The sequence below is a fragment of the Monodon monoceros genome, unplaced genomic scaffold, assembly GCF_005190385.1.
Source record: "Monodon monoceros isolate NGI ecotype Baffin Bay Population unplaced genomic scaffold, NGI_Narwhal_1 Super_Scaffold_2, whole genome shotgun sequence".
Taxonomy (NCBI): Eukaryota; Metazoa; Chordata; class Mammalia; order Artiodactyla; family Monodontidae; genus Monodon; species Monodon monoceros.
In genome coordinates this window covers 56,402,021-56,424,512 of record NW_021703776.1, presented here as the reverse complement: position 1 = coordinate 56,424,512, position 22,492 = coordinate 56,402,021, and the positions used below count along the sequence as shown (strand labels likewise).

Below are 22,492 nucleotides of genomic sequence, written 5' to 3'. Positions count from 1 at the left end.
GATGTGTCCTAAGGTAATTGCTTCTTTGCTTTACACAACTGTGGCTTAGGAAAGGTTTCATAGGAACACCCTACTCTTGCATAGCAAAGGAATCCTGTAATATTTTCTCATAATTGAGCTGGAAGAAATATTATGTTTATCAAAGATCCATAGCACTTTAACTCAATTTATCATGTGGCATCTATCTTGTTGTACTGTGCAATATGGTGATGTCTATATGCCACTTGCCTTATAGACTGACATCTTTGCATCCTCCTCTTTGCGTATATTTGTTGAATGGATGAATGAACTTCCCAGTTTCTTCTTCTTATGAACTTTAGTTCTGCATGTTTCTGTGGTTCCAGACCACTTGTAAAAGTTTAATAGGAGGGACTGGTGATAAAAATGTCTCATGTCTCAGCTGGCAGCGTGATAATGTTTAATTATTTTCTGACTAGTTCCACAGTTACTATTTACAGGCATACCTTGGAGATATTGCGGGTTCGGTTCCAGACCACCATGATAAAGTGAGCGACATGAATTTTTTGGTTCCCCAGGGCATATAAAAGTTATGTTTACATTATACTCTAGTCTATTAAGTGTGCAATATCATTATGTCTTAAAAACCAATGTATATACATTAATTTAAAAATACTTTATTGCTAAAAAATGTTAACCATCATCTGAGCCTTCAGCAAGTTGAAATCTTTTTGCAATAGTAACATCAAAGATCTCTGATCACAGATCACCATAACAAATATAATAGTAATGAAAAGGTTGCAATACTGTGAGAATTACCACAATGTGATACAGAGACACAAAGTGAGCAAATGCAGTTGGAAAAATGGTGCTGACAGACTCGCTCATCGTAGGATTGCTACAAACCTTCAATTTGTAAAAAACCCACTATCTGTGAAGTGCAATATAGCAAAGTGCAATAAAGTGAGGTATACCTGTACTGAATACCTGTTGTCTGCCAGACATACAAATATAATCCGTAATTCCTACAACAATCATCTCATTCTTATCTTTCAGACAAGTAAACTGGTACTCAGGGTAAATAGCTTGCCCAATTTCCTCCATAAATTGACAGAGCTGAAATTCCAGACTTGCTCTGTTTCTATCCAAAGCCATACAGGACAGGGTTAAAGCTGAAAATAGAGACGGAGGCTAGATATCACGGTACTGTTTTGGTTTTTTTTGTTTTGTTTTTTTAGCTCATCTGGACAAGGTCAGATTCCCATCTGCTCATCCACACATCAGTCTATTATGACTTTATTCCAAGTTCTACCAGGAAAGCTACTTCTCATCCAAATGTACAATTAAACAAACAAACAAAAAAGCCAAATCTGCATTAGATACCTTGAATCCAGCCCAATCTAATTCTGCAGAAACCATCAGAAACCATTAGGATTTAATAACAGGGATTGAGAGGCATCAAAATGGGAGAATACAGAGCTGTTAATGAGAAAAATTTCACAGGGTAAACAAAATTGGTATGAGAGCTCAGCCTCTAAATTCAGTCTTTTTCTTGTTACTTACATATTCATAGGATATAGAGGTTTTGCCTACATGACCTCAAACTTTCAGTTTCAAAGTGAATTTGACTTTGTTACCTGAATATTCCCCCAAATAACCAGATTTATTTTTAGCCTTCGATATGTTTACCTAACATTTTCACTTCTCATCCAGAGACAGCCTTGCAGAAAACTATGAACATCAGTTGAATAAAGACAATTCCAGTCCTGTAGGTTTAGGCCTAGAAAATTAAATTTAATGGGAATCTGACAACCTAGCTCTAAAGCTGTTACTAGAACAGGGTTATTATTTAGTTCAACAAAGAGGACATCCATTTTTCTTACTCAAATGTGTCCCTGTACTATAAATTCCTGTCCTAACTCACTCTTGTGAAGGCCAACTGTGAAAATAAGTGGTAACAGCAGCCAGGAAGAAGCCTCTTTTAAAACCCTTGAGTGAGAACTATGGGTCCAATTTGATTTGACAGCCTAAGGGACATTAGGAGAGACAGTTCTGGCCATCAGATTTTTATGGTAGAGCAGAGATGTAACTTTAATTCTCATATAAGCTTCAACTAGTTTTTGGATACTCTATAGAGTGACTGTCACACTTAAGTTCAGGACTGAGATTTCCAGAGTCAGAACTGCTCTGCACCTCAGTTGCTTTTTTGTCTCTCAAGTAATAACGCACAACTAGACAAAGTGGCTACCCAGGTACCACAGAGATTTTGTGATGAGATGTGAAACTAAAGATAAAGCATTTCCTAGAATCTCTAAGATATAGGAACTGCGTTTTTTCCAGTGTGATATGCCTTTTATTAGTGAATACCTTTATTAGTCTTCATAACTGTAGGCTAATGAGTCCCAATTGACACATATATAGAAAGGATACCAAATTGGTCATAAATATGACTTTTACTCTAAGTCAGAGAAAAAATTAGGTGACCAGAATAGTTGGCTGATATTTGATGCTTACCAGGTTCTCAATATTCAGACATTTAAAAATAATTTTCTGTAGGCTTTACTTATTTTCTTCCCCCATTAGCTTGAGAGTCAGTGGCTAGATAATGTTACCACAAGGTAGGAAGTTTAAGTTCAGTTCATAGCACAACACGGAGTTACTGTTGAGCAACTTAAAGTCTCTTTATTTTTTTTATTTTTTAAAATTTTTTTAAATTTTTATCTTTGCGGTACGCGGACCTCTCACTGCTGTGGCCTCTCCCGTTGCGGAGCACAGGCTCCGGACGCGCAGGCCCAGCGGCCATGGCTCACGGGCCCAGCCGCTCCGCGGCACGTGGGATCCTCCCGGACCCGGGCATGAACCCGTGTCCCCTGCATCGGCAGGCGGACTCTCAACCACTGTGCCACCAGGGAAGCCCCTATTTTTGTTTTTTGATTTATAAAATTGGAAGATTAATATCTTGATCTCAGAGGAAGGCTGTGAAAGTAAATTAGATTAATAACCAGTAAATATGGAAAGGCTCTGAGCAGATGAACAAAGAGTTATTAAGTATATTTGGTTGTAACTATGTTTAAGGAATACTGGAATGTAAATTAGTACAAACTTTTTAGAACGCATTTTGGAAATCCCTATTAAAATTCAGAGTAATAATATTAGGGAAAGGGAAAGGCACTTTTACTTTTCACTTTATACCAGTTTGATACTTTTTTTTGCATGAGAATGTGTTACATTATCATTTTTAACTAAATAACTTAAAATAAAGAATACTGTGCTATTTTTAAAGAAGGAATTCTTAAAGGGAAGTGAATCATTAAAGTTTGTCTTTATTTCTTAGAGCAGTTGGAGACCAACCAGTTACATATTTCAGTATTAATTTTTATTTTAGAATGGTAACATATTAATGGCTCAGTGTCCCATGATAACAGCTTCAACATAGACTATCATATTCTGTATTCTGAGCATAGGATATGAAAGTTCGAATAAAAATGCTTCTGGTCAGCCTAAAACACTTTTAAGAAATTCTCAAATGTCTGTGTCTTTCCTTCTCAGATTTCTTCAAGTTGCACTCTAACTGCTAATGTCAGGGAGAGCAACAAGGAGAATCAGAGCAAAAACTACTTCCAAATCTTCATTAGTGCAGTGATAAATAACCTTCCGAAAGTATCTACTATTACAGGAATTTTTGGAAAATCTTGAGGGGGAGAGGGAAAAAAAAGAAAAAATGAAAACCAACCCAAGAAAGGACCAGCTTTAGAGTATTTTTTTATAAACAAGCACTTTCATCCAATCATTTTGCATAATACATTCAAAATGCAAAGTAAATGTGAAGCTTCCATTCAATTGCAGTTAAATTTATGATTAATACATTTGCTTTGGTTAGTCAGTTGATCAGCTAATGCTCTGCTTTTAGCTAACAGAGAGCGGATTCTACACCTAAGCCCCTCTAAGAAAATGCAATAGTAACAATTACTATTTAGTTTTTAAAAATATTGGCAACCCATTTCTGAGCCTCCTGGCAAATATGGGAAAAAAAAAAAACAGGTGTAGATTAACTTTCCCATCATCTGGAGCTTGAAACAGATTGCTAATCTTTCAAGTTCAGAAAACGCCACAATTAAATTTGTGAAGAAGGGTTTTATCAAGCCAAAATGGAGAAACAAGGTACTAGACTTTAATACACAAGAACGTTCAATCAGGGGAGGTGAGCAAAGGTGCTAGCAGCATGTGTCAAACAGAAAGTAGAGCTATTCCCTAAAAGGTTTTTTTTGAAAAACATATTTTCTAGGATTTCAAAGCTTAGTGCTGACGTAGACTTTGTTCTGCTGTTATTCAGCAAAAAGAAACATAGGCAACATCTGTGGCAGACTGCTAGTTATTTCCTAATAGCTTCTTCCAGACTAACAGAATTCTGAGCTGAGCATGAGGTCACCCTGAATAAATACTTTCCAGACCCCTTTGAGCTAGTGTCACCATGTAACTAAGTTCTGGCCAGTGAGATGTAAATGGAACTGTCCTATGGCAGCTTGAGAACCTTCCTAAAGAAAAGGCTAGTACGTGCCTTTTGTCACTCTCCTTTGACACTCCTCCATCTTCCTGCCGGGAACATAGATGATGCCATCTTGGACAATGAAGTTGAAACCTCACCTACAGAAATTTTATTCTAAGTATAAATAAGGAAAAAATGAAACCATTTTGGCAATCAGGGAGAACTTTAGAGATTTCTAGACCAATAATAAATGAAATAGTGCCCTCTGACCTCAGAGTCTCAGTAAGAGAATGAATATGAGTACTGCATTGGAAAAAGTTTAGTGAGTAGATGGTGAGATATAAAAAGCAGGTTGGAAGGCAGACTGGCATGAATTTGAAGTTGGAAAGAAACTCAGGGAGGTTCATCAAGGCTGGACTGGCATAGTTATTGCCTTTGTAAATATGATGTTTTCAAACTGCATCCGTTATTCAAGCCTGGAATTTAGGAATGATGGTCTCAGTAGTTTTTGTTGAAGGAATATGTGTTTTGATGTATGAAGCACTGTTTAACAGTTATATACAACAATAAGGAGACTAAAGTCATAGGCATTCATGTATTTTCTACAAATAGCTTTATTTACTAAAATGATATTTAGTTGGTAGTAAGATTACGTATCCTGGTTCTATTGATTATTTAGAAATCTCTTATTCAGATAATAGATTTTGTAGGTGTATATTAGTTTCCAATTGCTGCTGTAACAAATTACCACAAACTTAGGGGCTTGAAATAACACAAATTATTATCTTACAGTTCTGGAAGTCAGAAGTCCGAAATGACTTTCACTAGGCTAAAATGAAGGTGTCAGCAGGGCTGTGTTCCTTCTAGAGGCTCCAGGGGAGAATCCTTTTCCTTGCCTATTCTAGCTTCTAGAGGCCACCTGCATTCCTTGTTTGTGGCCTCTCCCTCTATCTTCAAAGCATCTTAAAATCTCTATGCTTCTGTCATCACATTTCTTTCTCTTACTCTGACCCTCCTACCTCCCTTTTATTAGGACTCGAGATTATATTGGGTCCACCTGGATAATCCAGGATAATCTCCCTATTTCAAGATCCTTAATTTATTCACCTATACAAAATACCTTTTGTCATGTAAGGTAACATATTTACAGGTTCTGAGGATTAGGATGTGGACATCTTTGGGGGACAGCCATTATTTTGCCTACTGCATTGTGGTAGACTGAATTACTGTTCCAACTCTTCATTTTTCCCCAGAAATAGGACTATACATCCATGTCCTTTGCAGTAATTTTGCATTGTCCTCTTTTGGTTAAGGAGTATTTCCCCACCCCTTGGCTCTGGGATTGACCATGTTACTTGCTTTGGCCAATGAGATCTTAGCAGTTTTGATGCAATCAAAGGCTTGAAAAGTGCTAATGGGACTGAGCATGCTCTCTTGCACCTCTGTCATTGCCGTGACAAGAACATGCCCAAGTCAGAGTCAAGTGGAGTAGAGCTGAATAGTCCTAGCTGAGCCCAGCCTGGATTAGTTAACCTTCATCTGATCATTGGCCACCCCACAGATCTCTGAGAATTATTGTTAAGTCAGTGAATTTTGAGAGACTTTATGCTTTATTTTTGTGGCAATAGCTAACTGATACAGTAGAGATCTTGGATTTTCCTCTTTCCTGTTCTTATTCTCCACCTATGGCTATTTTACTGATAGATAAATAATTGCTTTTTTGGTGTGCCTAGATTATTAAGAAGTACATGCCTTGATGTTAACTAATCTTATTGTGGTAACTATTTTACATTATATACATATATACATGTATGTATACATATATACATTTTAAACCTATCCAATGTTATATGTCAATTATATCTCATTAAAGTTGGAAAAATTAAAACAACAACAACAGCAAAACTCCACAAGCTTTACCTGATTGTAGGAGAATAAGGACAAATATACTTAATTTTTTGTCACTATAGTGAAGGTCATTTATACTTATGTGGATCTACCCAGTAGTTTTCCAGGTCAGTTTTTTTTTTTCAACCAAAGCTGAGATATATGAAAAAAGGACAAAAATTAAATGGGGGGGGGAAGGTGGGAAAGGAATGGAAGAATATCTGAGTATAGTAATATATAAGCAAATTCTTGGAAACTATATAAGGTAGTGCTTAAAATTCTGTAAAAATTTTTTATTTGTTTGCTAGTAGAGGGACACTATAGAAAAAAGGGAGAATTTGTTTGAGCCTTTTAAATTTTATTTAATTTTATTCTTATCGGTCTTAAAGTAATCATTTGCAAAACACTCCTGTTTAATATTGACAACTTTGAAAGTCACTGAAAAAAATTAAATGGCAGTTTAATGTTAACAGCTGCTTATGGTTACCAAATCCATCAGAGCCCTTCATGAATATATCAGGCACAAACCCACTGAATTCTGTTGCTGAAGACAGCTTGGTATTTTAAAATTGCCTAGTGAGAATAGATGTACTATAATAAGCGGAAGGACTCCGAGCACAATAAAGGCTCGAGACACTCCGAGTCTTTACATATAGAAAGAAACCTACACCAATTTCTAATTGTTTAATGTTCTAAAATCTCTGCCAACTTAGCTATAAAATGATGTCTAGAAATGTATTAGAAAATTATGCTTCATCTAAAGTCATGTTTTTAATAAGTACAATAACATAACAAAAATAAAATAAATTCCTGTAACAAAAATAATTATTATAGGTAAGGGTAGGGAAAATTGAGTAAATAGTTCATGTGGAGTCAATGATTGAACTCTGATTAGTTCAATCAGAGCTCAAATGTGAGTCCATCAAAGTTTAAATAATAAGGCAGTTATGCTCTTCAGTTTCAGCCTTCTAGAAGACTATCTTCTCAGTAAATGTTGGTAAGGCTGTTGTGGGGACCAGAGGTACCCTAAAGAAACTGGAGGGAACGCAGTGTGAAATATGCCCGTGGACACCTTGCTTGCTTTACATGGCTAGTCCCAAAACCATTCCTTGGTAGGTCCATGCAGCCTGCCCTCTCTCAGGATATTTTAAATTCCAAAATACTGTCTCAGTTATCATTCATCCAAAACCACATTGTGCTTAATCCAGGTATTATACAAGACCTGACTTCTCAAACTAATCTAGACTGAGGTGCAAAGGCAAAGAGTCATCTGTCCACTCTCCCAAGTCTCTAATTAGTACAATTTCAGGAAGTGTAAGTCAGGATCATCCTGGGGAATAGGGTGAACTGGGGATGCTTAAATTACACCAGTGACTTTGCATCATTATCTCTCAGGTTAAGCATGAGGATAACTCTCCCTAAGTCTATAATGAGCCAAGAATAAAATAGAATTTTCAAGGTCACTCACTCGGGCCTCTGAGTAGAAAGTAGAGATTCTGATGACGAGAATTAAGGGGGAGAATCAAAAGTTCTTGTCTTTTTTATGTACCTGCTCACAGAGTAACCGTACCAAACCACAGAGGAGTAAAAGAGGAGAGAAGAGGGTCTGTTTTCAATTTTATATAGTAAAAAAAATGAGTATTTTCTTGGCATGTTCCTAGTGCCCATACTCTGAGGATCAAGCCTGATAAGTAGAAGGCAAGACGGATTTGGGTCCATCTCTTCTCTGGAGATCCACCTAGAATATAATACCAGCCTATAAATCAACACTACAAGAGTAAGGCAGAAGCCATAGTCCAAGAAGGCTAGAAGGAATCAAAACAAACATGTCCCTTTACTAAAAGTAGGCAAGGTAAAAGGCTTGGTCTCAGAACCCAGGCAGGAGAAACTCAGTTACTAGAACTGGGATATAAGATCAGAGTCAGATTATCAGGGCTTACCTTACAATGGTAAGGTCTCTGAGTATTGAGAATCTGGATAGGGGAACCAATTTCAGTTAAATTGGGAAGAGAGCTGTTACCTGGGCAGAGAACCCAGTAGCTTCTGACAAGCCCAAAATGTGATGGACAGATCTCTTACCTTATTCCTAATTTGTAGAACCCTAAAGATATACAGCATTTTGTTAAGAGCTCAAATCCAGTCTACATTGAATTCTTATTATTCTTATTTTAAAATGATTGACTGGAGCAGCAAAATGCCTGAGTGTATGTTTGTGTGTATGCAAATGAGATGGAAAGCAAAAGAGAATGAGTTTCCTTATCTCACTAAATTCATAAATTATACTAATAGGATTAGTAACTATGACCTAAAAACTCAAAAGACAAGTTAGTGAGCCATATCTACAAGAACCTGTTGATACAGGTTGGGTTCTGTATCACATCTTTTTTTAAAAAAATATTTTATTTTATTTTTGGCTGAGCTGCGCGGCTTGCAGGATCTTAGTTCCCTGACCAGGGATAGAACCCGTGCCCCCTGCAGTGGAAGCGCAGAGCTTCAACCACTGGACTGCCAGGGAAGTCCTCACATCTTTTAAGGGTAAATGACTTCACATTCCAGAATTCCAGTGAGAATATGATTTTTTTCCTTCTGACTGCCACACAATGATAAACTCATACCTACCAGTCCTAGAATATTCAAATGAAGAAAGGGATAAAAATTTAGAAAGTAAAAACATGTCTTCATTTCTAAAAACTTTGAAAAGAGCTCTTACTAGATGACTTAAAGGACATAATAGGTTTTAAAAGTTTTAAAAATGTATTAGGCTGCAAAATAAATACAAAATTTCAACAGCTTCCTTTGTCTAATCCACTCTTATAATACAAGTGTATGCTTGGTGGCTTTGCAATCTGTCAACCTATACTTCCTGGAATTCCTTTTTCTATTTCCGGTTAGGGTGGGCCACAAAAGAGATTCTTGTGTGAGATTTGCAGAAGTGACGGAGCAGTCATTTTGTAGCTCACATATATTGTTGCTTATCTTCTGGCTCACTTCATTGGCTTGAGGCAGCAGCCAGACCTGTAACTGCTCCATCTTTTGCTAGATCCTCCTTTCAGGTCTCTGAATCATGAGTCCAGTGTGTGTTTAGCCCTGCAATGAAGGACCCCAGCTTCTGCAGGGCGTAAGTACTACCAAGGTCAGAGGCAGCAAGAGCTAATTTGGGTTTTATGTTGTCCTCATGAGCTATGCTTCTGCATTCCAGCTTGTCATGAATCTCCTTCATCTTCCCTTCCTGACTCTGCTCTGTTGGACTTCAAGCTCCAACATCAGATGCAAAGATAACAGCCTTACAGAGACAGTTGAACCACCTTCCACAATTGTGTAGGGTCAAATCGCTGTAACAAATTCCTTTATATTATCTATCTATCTCTATTTCCATTCTAGTGGTTTTGCTTCTCTGATTGAACCCTGATAGAAACTGGGATAGTGACAGTACAAAATGAAAAGAGGTCTTCTGATCCCCTAAGGCCATTGGCAGGAAGCAGGTCAAGAAAACTATTCAAATGATGGGCTTCCCTGGTGGCGCAGTGGTTGGGAGTCCGCCTGCCGATGCAGGGAACGCGGGTTCGTGCCCCGGTCTGGGAGGATCCCTACACGCCGCTGAGCGGCTGGGCCCTTGAGCCATGGCCGCTGAGCCTGCGCGTCTGGAGCCTGTGCTCCGCAACGGGAGAGGCCACAGCAGTGAGAGGTCCACGTACCGCAAAAAAACCCCAAAAACAGTTCAAATGAAAACATAGACTACCTTTCACAGAAAAGGAAGGATGACTCAGAGTGCAGAACTGAGATCTGTGGAGAAGTTACTCCAGGTGGGAGTATAATTTTGTCCTGATCAAAGAACCTGCGACATTTTCCCAGCTGGATTTCAGAATTGCTATGAATCAGTAATCTCTGTATACTTCTTATTGTTCCTGTCCTCTCTGAACAGGAATGTCTATAGTGGTTATCCTATGCCTGTCCCACTGTTGTAAAGTTATATGGGGAGCAGATAACTTGTCTTTTTACTTGAAATGTCTTTAGATTGAGAGAACTGTACTCAAGGAGCTTTATTTAAGAAGCATCATCCACACTTGGACTTGATTTAGATAATGAGACTCTGGACTTTGAGCTGATGCCGTAATGGGATGAGACCTTGCACATAGCTTTGGGAGGGGATGGGTGTATTTTGCACTGGGATAGATGTGAATCATTGGGAACCAAAGGGCTGACTATGATAGCCAGCTTCCAGTATGGCTCCAGTGATTCTTACCTCCTGGTGTTCACAGCCTTATGCAGTCCCTTCCCTCTATATACCAGGCCTGGTTTGTGTGACCAATAGAATATGACATTAGTAAATTATGCCTCTTCTGATATTAAGTCATAAAGACATTGCAGCTTCTGTCTTGGTTTTGGATACCTTTTAGATCACTTGCTCATGCCATGTTAAGAAGACACTCAAGCAGCCCTGCAAAGTCCATGTAGTGAGGAACTGATGCCTTTTGCCAACAGCAAAGGGGATGGAGAGCTCCAGCCAACAGTACTGTGGGTGAACGTTCTTCAAAGCTGATCCTCTAGCTATGGTCGAGTCTTTAGATGACTGCAACCCAGCCTATAGCTTGACGGTAACCTGAGAGACTCTGACCAGAGCCACCCAGCTTAACTGATCATGGATTCCTGACCATCAGAAACTGTGTGAGATACTAAATGTTTGTTTTAAGCTAAGTTTTGTTATGTAGCAACAGATAACTAATACAGTGCCTAAGTATAAATATAATCTTTCTTCCACATGCCTATGAAAGCCAAATCAAGATAAGAGAGATAGAGAAAAGTAAATTGTTTTAGCTCACTGTCTTGTTTTTTCTTCAGTGTTCAGATTCTTTTAAAACTAAGCCTGTGGGCAAATACTTATTCAGCTAAGCTAAATTTGAAAGATGTAAGGAAAGGAGGTTAGCTTTAGTAATAAGGAAATATACATGTTCACACACACACATCTGCTTTGAACTAAAGGATTTACTTTTGAGAAGTCAAATCATGAGATTTTTCCAGAATCCAGTCTGTGCATAATGGTAGGGAAGCTGCTATCTCTCTCAGGTTGAGATTTAAAGTGTCATTGATTATTCCTTTTTACCTAATATGACTAGCTTAAAATGTAAGGTATGATTTGATTTCCTTCCTACTTTTTGTTATGGAAACATTTGGAAATGAGAAATAAGAATATATTTCTTCTAGCCTCTATTTCTCTTTGTGTCTTATAATCAATTTCAGTAACTTTAACAATAAACAGTAAAAATGATAGAGTATACAAAGCATTGCCCAAGTAAATCCATCATGAACCTGTGTCTGAGAATGGTTTCCTAAATAGGGGAAGTGTGTTTCATACAAAGAGTCCATTTTCTGTTATTGCCTTTTTTTTTTTTTTTTTTTTGCGGTACGCGGGCCTCTCACTGTTGTGGCCTCTCCCGTTGCAGAGCACAGGCTCCGGACGCGCAGGCTCAGCAGCCATGGCTCACGGGCCCAGCCGCTCCGCGGCATGTGGGATCTTCCCGGATCGGGGCACGAACCCGTGTCCCCTGCATCGGCAGGTGGACTCTCAACCACTGCGCCACCAGGGAAGCCCTGTTATTACCTTTTTTATTTGGACTGCTAGATGCTATATATTTTAAGGCAATCCTAATAGTTTCCTGTCTCTCACTAACAAGAATGACTTGTCATAATGAACAGTGGAGACAGTGTCCATTTGATCCACTGCAGAAAGCTGTCTATTTCATACAAGAGTAAATCACTTCAGTTCCTTTGTGGAATGAGTGGAGTGTAAATAAATAAATGAGACGTAAGAATTTTTAAAAATCTGGTCAGTTCTATCAGAAAGAAACAAAGGATAGGAACATTTGGAGGCCTGGCTTAATAAAAAGTGTGACAAGATGAAGAATTGTATGTGATAGCTGTAAAGGGAGGAAGAATCCTCACTAATATAGTATGTCCATAAAATAGTTTCTTCCTTCTTTAGGAAGATAATTTTGTAGTTTAAGAATAATAATTCTCAATTCTTTGAAGTTTGTAAAATGACTCTTTATTCACTTTTACCTCCACCAAAAAGAATTCTGATTTTCAGCAATTTTTCTATAATTCATCACAGTTCTGAATCTGAGTAGGAATTTCAGATTCCATTTTAGGGAATAGGTTTGTTTTGGGGTGTCTTTTTGTTGTTATTTTGCACGTTTTACTTCAATTGTAAAGTTTTTGTCTTTTTTGTTTTGTTTTGAGAGAACTCCAAAATGTTCTAATTTTTCCTTTTACAATTAGTATTTGGTGTATTTCTCAGAGAATTATACAAAAATGACTTGTATTTGACTACTTAATTTTTTTACTATTACTGTCTAAGATTTTTTGGTGTGAAATATTAATGGAGCCATTGCTCTGTGTCATGTTTTGGGTTCCAGGTGGGGATGAAAGTTACGACAAATTTTGTGCCCTACAGGAGCAAGAAGGAATCACCTATGGGGCTTGTTTAAAATGCAATCAGTAAAGTCCCATCCTAAACAGAATCAGAATTTCTGGGAGTGGGACTTTAGAATCTGCATTGTTAATAGGTTCTCAATGTGATTCTAGCAAACTAAAGTTTAAGGAGCATTGATCTAGTGAGAGTTGGAGGGTAGAGGAATAAACAATTTCCATTGTTATTGGAGCTGCAATACAATCTTCAAAATACAATAGTGGCATCTAGGAAAGACCTTTGCCATGGCGGTTCCTATCTGAAGAAAAAAAGTGTTTATTTATTTATTTTCTTTCACACACACATACACACACACACACACACACACACACACACACCTTTAAAAGCACCAGAACTATCTTTTAGAGAAAACCTGTAAGAAGATTTGGAGATAGGAGACAATAAGTATGTATTGATTAAACGATCAGGTTGGAGTGAACAGATTTTATAATTCCATTCTACTAATCACCAGCAATTTTCTTTTTGATGCTTATAGGTAGACAGTGGTATCTGTGTCTATTTAGCTTTGTGTTTGTAACTAGACCTCCCTTCTCTTCGTAGTGGGGGAAATCTGTCACCCCAAAAATCCAAATTAGGTAGAAAAGTAGTGTAAGAGCCAATCAGAGCGCTCTCTGGAGCAGCTCCAGACTGGCTTCTGAAGGAGGACTGGCTGAAGATGGGACTTTGTTGCCATCATGCAATCGGACAAAGAAGGCCATAATAGTTTAGGGCGGTCGAAAATTCCATGTGGGGTACTGGGCGAGGTGTTAAACCTTGGCGGGGCTGATTAAGGTCCAGGAAGTCTCTCGATCGGAAAACCTGGAGGCACTACGGATACCTTATTTTCCGGGACCGTGGAGAAATGGTCAGCAGTTGCGGGGGTACCAGTGACAAAAATGGCCGCAAGGCACCTCAGGCGCTGGATCAGGTGATGCAGCCGCACTCCACTCCCTTCCCACCAGCCGCTCCCCCTCCCGCGCCCTTACGTAGCGGTGGGTGTGGCCTGCCCAGGGGCTCTTTTTCGGAGGCGAGGAAAACCGAGAGTTACACATGCGCAGTTAAGGCCCCTCTGGCCCTTCGGACCTCCTCCCCGCCCACTGCCCCGCCCCGAATTGCCGGGCGGGGCTGGGCCGAGAGTCCGGCAGCCGTGGCTGGGGCTTCAGTGACTTCCTTGTTGTGAGCGTCGGCCCGGCAGTGTCCGGACTCGTAGCCCCGCCGTCCTTACCGGGACCCCTAGCCCAAGTCTAGGTCGCAGCCGCAACCCCAGCCGGTCGAGTCCCTTTTAGCGCAGGTCCTTTCCCCGCACGCCCCGCGCTCCCTAACATGCCCAACCCCAGCAGCACCTCCTCTCCCTACCCCCTCCCCGAGGAAATTAGGAACCTGTTGGCAGGTAAAAAGCGGGAAGGGGGCGGGTAACGCGGCGGGGGCGGGGGCGCGGGGACGGCGAGCCGGTGGGGACAGAAGCGTTCGGAGTCTCTCCCTTCCTTCTCCGCTCTCCCCACGCCTCCTGCCCAGTGGGAGCGGGACTGGGAGTGGGGAAGTGGGGTCTGAGAATGGGAGTGGGCGTGTGTGTTGAAATTTGGTGCGAGGATGGTGGGGACCTTCTTGTCGCTACACTAACGCGATCAGGACAATTCTGTATACGTCGTGAAGACGCCGTGTGTGTGTGTGTGTGTGTGTGTGTGTGTGTGTGTGTGAGAGAGAGAGTGAGAGAGAGCTCAGAGAGAGAGAGAGCGAGCAAAGAGAGAGAGGATAAAGAGAGAGAGAGAGAGATCAAAGAGACCAAAGGGTTTGTCATTTCTAAAACTCCCATTTTTCTTCAACATTCAGTCCACCCATATTTGAGACCTTCGAAGAGAGCCTGACTCTCAAATAGCCACTTGTCTTCAGCCTGAGTAACATGTTAAAACAAAAAAGGAAGGATGTGTTAAAGTCCAACTTCCTGTGTCACACGATTAAAGTACAGTACTTCATCTTTGCACCCTCATCTTCCCCTTTTCAGTTTAAAATTACCATTTATAGGAACTTAGGAATTAAGGTGCATTCTTCAAGGCTGTTATGAATCCACTGCTAGTTCATTAATATACTTGATATGGAGATGTGTATTTTCACTAAGGGCTGTTAAAAAATTTGTATTTCTGCACAAGGTAGAAAAGACAATACATCTGTTTTAGGGTAGCACAAATCTTACCTATCCTGATGCTCTGGAATTCTTCCCATTATTCACTTTGTCCTGTGTACATCAGAATTCTGAATACTGAATTTTGATTAAAAATTTTTACTTTTCTTTAGTTGTTTCTTTAGTATCCTTCAATATTGGTCATGAATAACTGGATTAAAAGAGTTTCTCTTAGATGCCTGTGTTACAATTTGCTTATTTTAACTCTTAAAGCAGTGTTTAAAATGTGATGTTATAAGTAGTAAGTTACAGTTAGAGCACTGTGAGACCAAATCTTATATGCTGTTACACTATTTTGGTGGTTAGCATCTTGAATATGATAGAGAAAATAAAACCAATAGTGTATGAATGCAGACATGTTTATGTGAACATGATTGCAGTGTGGTGAATGCATTTGTGGTGGGACAGTGTTTTACTCTAAGAAATGCTTGTTGTCATTAATGGGTACCACTAAGGGAAATATTGAAAGAACTGTAGGGGCTGACTTAAGGCAGCTTTTATTCCATTCTATGCGAGTTTCAAGTGAATGCTGATTTTGTTTTACTGCAGTGAACATTTTTGTTGTTACTATGCTGGAATTCCTTGCTTAGAATATTATTTTAGTCACCAGGTCAGAGAACTGTTTATCATAACTCTAAAAATAGATGTCACCATTTTCAGGATATTCTAGGTGTGAATTTTTGAGTTTAGGAAGTAAAGTGTAGACCTTTGGGTACATGCTTTTGAAGCTTGACAGCTCCACAGTAGACAGTTTGCTATCTGGATCCATAGTCATACATTTGCAGATAGTATGATATATGGGTTATGAGACTCTTTATTCTCTGATCCCCGTAGATTACAAATATTTCATGTAGCCCTTATTTGCGTAATTTAATTGAAAGCTCGGAATTAAATAATATTTAAATTATCTGCCATTGCTAACTTCCTATATACTTTAGCCATCTCTCTCTCTTTAATCAGATAATAATACTTACATAATGTCTGAAATCAGCGTTTTAAAAATCATTTTATTGACATTTTCAGTATTTCACACTTTTAAAGCAAATCACATATTAAAACACATGCAGTATTAAAAACAAATAATAAAACACTAAAATTTTGTTGATTACAAATTTGACTTATACTTTATTTTCAGAGGATATTTTCAAGAGGTATGGCTATGAGGAAATATATATGATATAAATTGTAAAGAAATGAAACAAGTGAACCAGTGTTTTTCAGTTTTCTTTTTAAACTAATCATTCAAAGAAAATGGTTAACATTTTATGGTTGACTTTAATTAAAATCTTTTTTTGAGGTAGGAAAGGTTTCAAGAATAAGTGCTCTGAGCAATTTTTTTTCACATTTTTTAATCCAAAAAATTCTGTTGGATTGTGCATGATCATTTGCATTATTCAAGTGTTTGGGTAATAAGACATGGTTAGATTTAAAATTATTAAAACTATAGAGGAAGAGTTGACATTGGTTTGAATTTTAAAGATATTGCTGGCTTACCTAGTTCTTTCTTTGAAAGTAAGAAGGAGATATTGGCAGTGGTGGTTGTAGCTAACAGTTGAGCACTCTTGGAATGCATGGCGCTATGCTAGAATTCCAGGGTACAGAAGATAAGGAACTAAACTTTTCAGGCATTAAAATCCCTTCAGAAGAAAAGAATATAAAGTCAAAAGATAATGTCTATTAAAAAAATGTTTTGGACATTTCCCATTGTGTTCCATGTTCCCTTTATCCAAATCATTTTGCCATATGTGTTAAATGTTTGACGTTTCAGCTGCTTGATAGAGGTAGGTACTCAAATGTATTCTTATCAATTTATTATTCTCTTTATTTTTTCCTCTGATTATATCTGTTTTAGGCTTCCTTTTCAATATTTGTTCCCCCCTCCTTCTGATTCCTTCCCTTTAAAAAAAATACTTTAGAAATGCAAAAATCCATAGAGGTTATCATTCTTACCTCACATTTAATGATGCTCTTGAAAAAGTGGCTATATAGTTTGACCATTAGTTACTTTTATTTCTGTGGAATCAGTATATTAAATATTGATAGCCTATACTTTTTATAAAAGTGTTGAATTATTTTCTTGTCCCATGAATAGAAAAAGGTTTACAGATTTTTGTTGTTAAAAGTAATTTGGGGACTGCCGTATGCACTCCAGGCAACCTTTAATTTTTTTTCACCACAATGGAAGAACAGGTTTAGCTGGGATAATTAGAATCAAAGGATTATCCCAAATCTTGTCCATTTAATCTTCTCCCACATCCAAATATTTTGACTAGGATGAACAGCGAGAATAATCTTGATTTATGTGAGTTTTTCCTGCAGGCAGGCAAGAAAGTGAGAGGAATTAGAACCACTGCTCGCCACCCCCCACCCCCAATCCCCTTGATTTGTTTAATCGCTCTTTGAATACTGGACTCTTGGTGGTTTGCAGTTAGATATTCTCATTCATTTGTTTTAGGACAACAGTATTTAGAAAGGAAAGCTGTAAGAAAATGTTAGTTTCTTTTTATTGAGTTAGAAAATGAAACCAATGTTGAAGAAAATGATGGTTGTTAGTATACTCTGAAAAATCAAACCCAAACCAAACAAACAATAAACAGAGTGGTGTGTGCAAAGTGACCCTGAGACTTTGTTCACTTGGCAGTCTTGATTAGAAATATTGCATTTTCCTCTATTGAGGATTTCCAGGACATTTTTAAAAACCTTCACACATAATTGATAATCCCTTTAGGGACACTAGGTAAAGAACGGAATTCAGTTGAGATAGAGGTAGAATTTTTTTCAATGCTGAGAATAGTGTGGTTTGATTTCCACCCTTCCAAAGTTCCATTTATAATTTGGTCAACATTTTGGTTTTATTTTTCTTATGAGAATCATTTATGGTGTATCTAGTGTCCCATAACTTCCTTCTGGGGCATTGGCTGAGTATGTAAAGGGAAGAGTGCCACCTACTGAGTCAGCAATAGTCACCTACTTCTTTAGCACCTGGATTTTCCTATAGAGCAAGAACAAGCCTGCCCCATTTTGGCAGTAATAACTAATGAGTTTAAAGTTGATATGAGAACCTTTGATCTTACAGTGAAATCAGTCCATGACACTTCTAAGATTTTTCTCTTCTAGCAATAGGAATATATGTTTGTAAATCAAGGGACTAGAAAGTTATAGTTTCTTGTATGGGTCAAATAACATAGATGACTTAAGATGTGATGTTAGGAAAATGATTTGCCTTTGTTAAGCATACAATATTCTGGTTTTTCTTGGGAGAGGATCTTTGGCTGTCTTGTTTTTTTTTCATGACATTCCTTTTAAAGTATTTTCATCTCAGATTACTAAATAAAGCTCTTGATAATATGCTAGTATGCACAATTTTATAGTTACCCAATCCAAATGATCACTGGTTTCCTTTTAAAAAAGAAATCTAAATATTCTAAAAGAGAGAAGTATATAAAAATTTCCTAATGAGCTTAGCTCTACTTTATCAGCATTAAAGTATTACTAGAAAGAAGACAGAAACATCAGAGTGGGAAAAGCCTCTGGTGATTTGAAACACAGTTCAGTTGTCTCTCATAAATTTAAGATTAAGTGTCATATATGGGTGATAAAAGTGGCATAGGCTAGTTTTTATATACTCATTATTCACTTAGTTTGTCTTTTTCAATTAAAGCCAAGTCTATCTTTTTCATTCCGCTGAGTTTACATTTCTTTTTCAATCACATAGTGAACACATTACAATACATGATACCTAACAGTGAATATAGTGTAAATCTTGGACTAATGTTTTATTCACTGTGGCTTCTTTGAAAACGTGTGGTAAAGAGATTTTGATGATTATAAGGTGCTATTCATCGAGTTATCTTTTAGAGGTGAAAAATATTCATCTCTATCCTTCAGCAGTCCAGTTTTCCACCAGAATAAGTCATTTAGCCTCCAAAGCCAATTTTGAAAATGTAAATCAGATGATTGGATTGTAAGACTCAGGTATGTTTTTCCTGTCATACTTTGAGAACTCCTTGTGCTTGTTCCTGTCTCTTTTTCCATGTTTGAAAAGTCCACAGTTCAACCATAACCTGTAAAGGTGCTGGGAAAACAAGAGAAAGACATTTATTAGAGCTATCAATAACTTTTTGATTAGCCATTTTCCAAATTTGGGCATTTAGCTTAATTGGTCTACATGTGCCCAGTTGAACTGATTTTTATGTTTTCACCAGTAGGTGTTTGGTCAGACCATACCCTCCTTTAACAGAGAAGAAAAGCTTCTCTTTTTCTGATGCCAACTTAAATTCTAGGCTGAGATTCTTGTTAAGTTTAGTGATAGCACCTCAGTGAATACAAAGTACAACTTGGTCCAATTCATAAAGTAGAGAAAGATGTGGAATTAAGTCGTAAAGCCATTTGGGGTATGGTTTGACTGGTTTTACACTTATTCATTGATCTGGGGCTGAGCATGTGGTAGTGGATTCACTCTAATTCTTGCCCCCTCTCCTATACAATTCAGGCCATCACAGAGGCTGTGTGTGTGTGTGTGTGTGTGTGTGCGTGCGTGTGCGCCTGTGCGCCTGTGCCTGCACACTTGCATGCCTGCCCAGGGAGTTGAGGTATTGGTTGGTTGGAGGACTAGGCAGAAGAGACCAGGTGTTACCTCTGTGACTTGTTTACAACCTCCAGCCTGGAAGTCATATTCCACGGTGGAGGATGGTGAGGGCAAGTGGTCAAACCCCGGCTTTCTTAAAGAGTTGGAACCTGTGCTATGTACTCAGATTGGAGAAGCGGACAGTTTATAGTTTGCAAGAATTTAAAAACTGTCGTAACCTTGTGTGGTTTCACCTTGAAACTGTAATTAGTATGGAAATTGGTAGAAAGCTGTTAGCTTATGTGTGTTAGATACCTGTCCTAGCCTCTCGGGCTCTAGGGGGGAGATGAGTGGCAGTTTTTCTAGGGGGTCCATATGTACAGGAAAAGAAAAACAAGGAAAATTTGAGTACCACTAGGTGATTTGGTGTGTGCTAAGTATTTGCCTCTTAGGGGTTGCGATGGCTGTTGAGAAGTTTCTAACTTAAACTGTTTGAGGATTGCTGAGCCAAGACATGATGTCATCTTTTAATTTTGTTTTCAGACCTTAACGTTTATCTACAGAGCGGTTGTAAATCAGATCTTTCCAGCGGCCTTCTCCCCCAGATCTTTACATTTGTACCGGGAGATCAGGTTTGCTTTGACAATGCTAAGGTGTTAACAGGAGCAAAAATCACCACCACATTTGTATTCGCTGAGTAACTTTTTCCTTGGTGATGACTTGGGGGGCAGAGGCGGATGGAGATGGGGCCAATTCTGGGGTTAAATGCGGCCGGTGCTGACCTGCGGTCTACGTGACGAAGCGCGGAGCGGCGGTAGGGATTAGACCTGGGGCTTAGAGGGCGCCGGAACTGCGCTTTCTCCACGTGGCCGGGTGGGTCCTTAAGCTTCTCCTCTCCCGTGGAGGACGCGGATGAGCCGAGATCCCTCCTGTGAGAAAGAGGAATTCTGTCTTACTCGCCAGGCCAAGAGGCCAGCGAGGAGGCAGGCTGACCTTTTCTTGTAATCGAATTACGGCTGTTCCCCGAATTACAGGCAGTCTGGAGTCAGTGAAATCTACATATTAACAGAGGGACATGACCCCTAAAGGAAGGTAGAAGAGGGCTAAAGCGCTCGCTAGTTTACCGTTTGCAGGGCTATTCAGAGCACAATAAAAAGCTTCAGATCTCTTTTCCAACCAGCCAGGGGAGTGCTTGAGTCGCCCAGGACTTTTATTGCTCGCTTTTGAAATATTACCCTGGCTCTGAGCTACAAAGCCGCAGATCCAGTCCCATTTGTCTGGCGAGGGCGCTGCCCCAAACCAGTGCTCCCTGCTCACAGCTCCAATGACGGGAACCCTGGGGTTTAACACTCCCAGTGTCTCGGACGGCGGAGCCCGAGCATCTCCCGGTGAGGACCGAGTAACTTTCCAGCACCCGCTACGTCTTTGCGCCGGGGGAACGGGGTCGGGGCTCTGCGCAGGGGCTCGGCGAAGGCCGCGGGCACGTCCAGAGGGTCTCCTGTGCCTAGGAGAGGCTGGTTTCGTTCGATTTCAAAATAAATGGGCACAGTATGGATTTTAAGAAAAAACCCGGATTTCAAACACTTGAAAACCTATTGAGTCTGTGGGCACCAACAAACGAAGACTATTGCAGGAATCGCTTCCACTATGAAGTTCTTATTTGTTAAAAACAAAAAAAAACCCAGAAAGCAGGTTGTACGCTTTCCACATCTCGTTTGTGAAATAATTTTTAAAAATCAGTGTTTATTAAATCTTTTCAGTTGCCTTAAACCCCTTTTGTGGCAGAAGTTTAGGAATAAATACATTGACTACTCTAAAAATATAGAATTTTTCCCTTGCGCAATCTCTGAATCTCCTCCCACTCAGAAAACAAACAACACAGATTCTTCCTGCAGTCTCACTCCTTCAACAAGTATTTCCTCACAAAATAGCATAGCTCAATAATTTAAAAATGTTTTTGGCACTGTTAGGAAACTCTATATAGAGCATTACAGCTTTTTGTTTTCTGAGTTTTTATACAACTGAAAAGACCTTTTAAAGAAATAACTCGGGCTGTAATTCGTTCTGTTATTGCTTCCGGAGATAGAAAAGAGATCCTGTTTGCTTAAACTTGTATTGTATAATGCAAATGTAAAATAGGCAATTAAATACTCGTGTGGATGAGGGAATTAAAGACAAACACTGAGTGAAAGTAACATTAAGCAAACTACCAATCGTTATGCCAGTGATTCTCCCAAGTATTGAGTCTGGCTTTAAGAAAGAATCAGCAGTAGAGGTGCTACTCCTTCTCTTACTCCAGTTTCTTAGTAGATTTGTTGGAGCCATCTCAGAGAAGCCAATGATCTTTTCCATTTCAGCTAATATCTGAATGTCCAGAGGTTGCCTTGCTCCTCTGGATGCATACAAAATTTAGAGTTGAGAGAAGAGTGCTTTTTTATGTCTCATTATTTTGAACTCACTTTAGAAGTGTGGGTCCAATTTGCACTGGTACTAGATTATGTCTCTGTGTCCCCCTCTTCAAAATAGGGACAGCTCAAGGAAAGAGAAGCTGTGACATTTTGCTTTTGTTTCATTTTGATAGTTACTTTTAACATTAGTCAGTGATGGACTTCAAACCAGAAAGCTACTTAAAATTATTCCAAGACTAAATTTTAATTATTTCACTTATATTGATTTAGTGAAGAATCACTTTTACACAATTTATTATGAATGAATAGAATAACAGTTTAATGAGCTTCACTCCTTGGATCAACATACTTTTGTAATCAAGAATTTAAAATCAGTTATAACATTCTATTTCAAATACTAGGTTTTAAGTTGCTAATTGTAAGTACAGTTGAAAGACTATTTGCTATACTGCTTTGAATTAAGTATAATATTATTGTATGTTTTGATACCATCTTTTTATCAGTGTGAATTAGGAGACAAATTAGTTAAATAAAAAGAAAG

The 22,492-nt window shown here is 38.7% G+C and overlaps 1 protein-coding gene across 3 annotated transcripts in view; it reads left to right on the top strand.

The window, feature by feature from the left end:
* SKAP2 (src kinase associated phosphoprotein 2) overlaps window positions 1–22,492 on the top strand; it is a 170,861-nt gene that overhangs the window by 1,375 nt on the left and 146,994 nt on the right. For 2 of the 3 annotated variants that reach the window (XM_029233503.1, XM_029233504.1), the window contains exon 1: window positions 13,933–14,187. The exons of the other annotated variant lie outside the window; for it this stretch is intronic. In XM_029233503.1, the coding sequence (XP_029089336.1) occupies window positions 14,121–14,187 (67 nt within the window). In that variant the 5' untranslated portion in view covers window positions 13,933–14,120. Of the gene's footprint in view, window positions 1–13,932; window positions 14,188–22,492 lie in introns of those variants that run through there. 3 annotated transcript variants of the gene reach the window in all.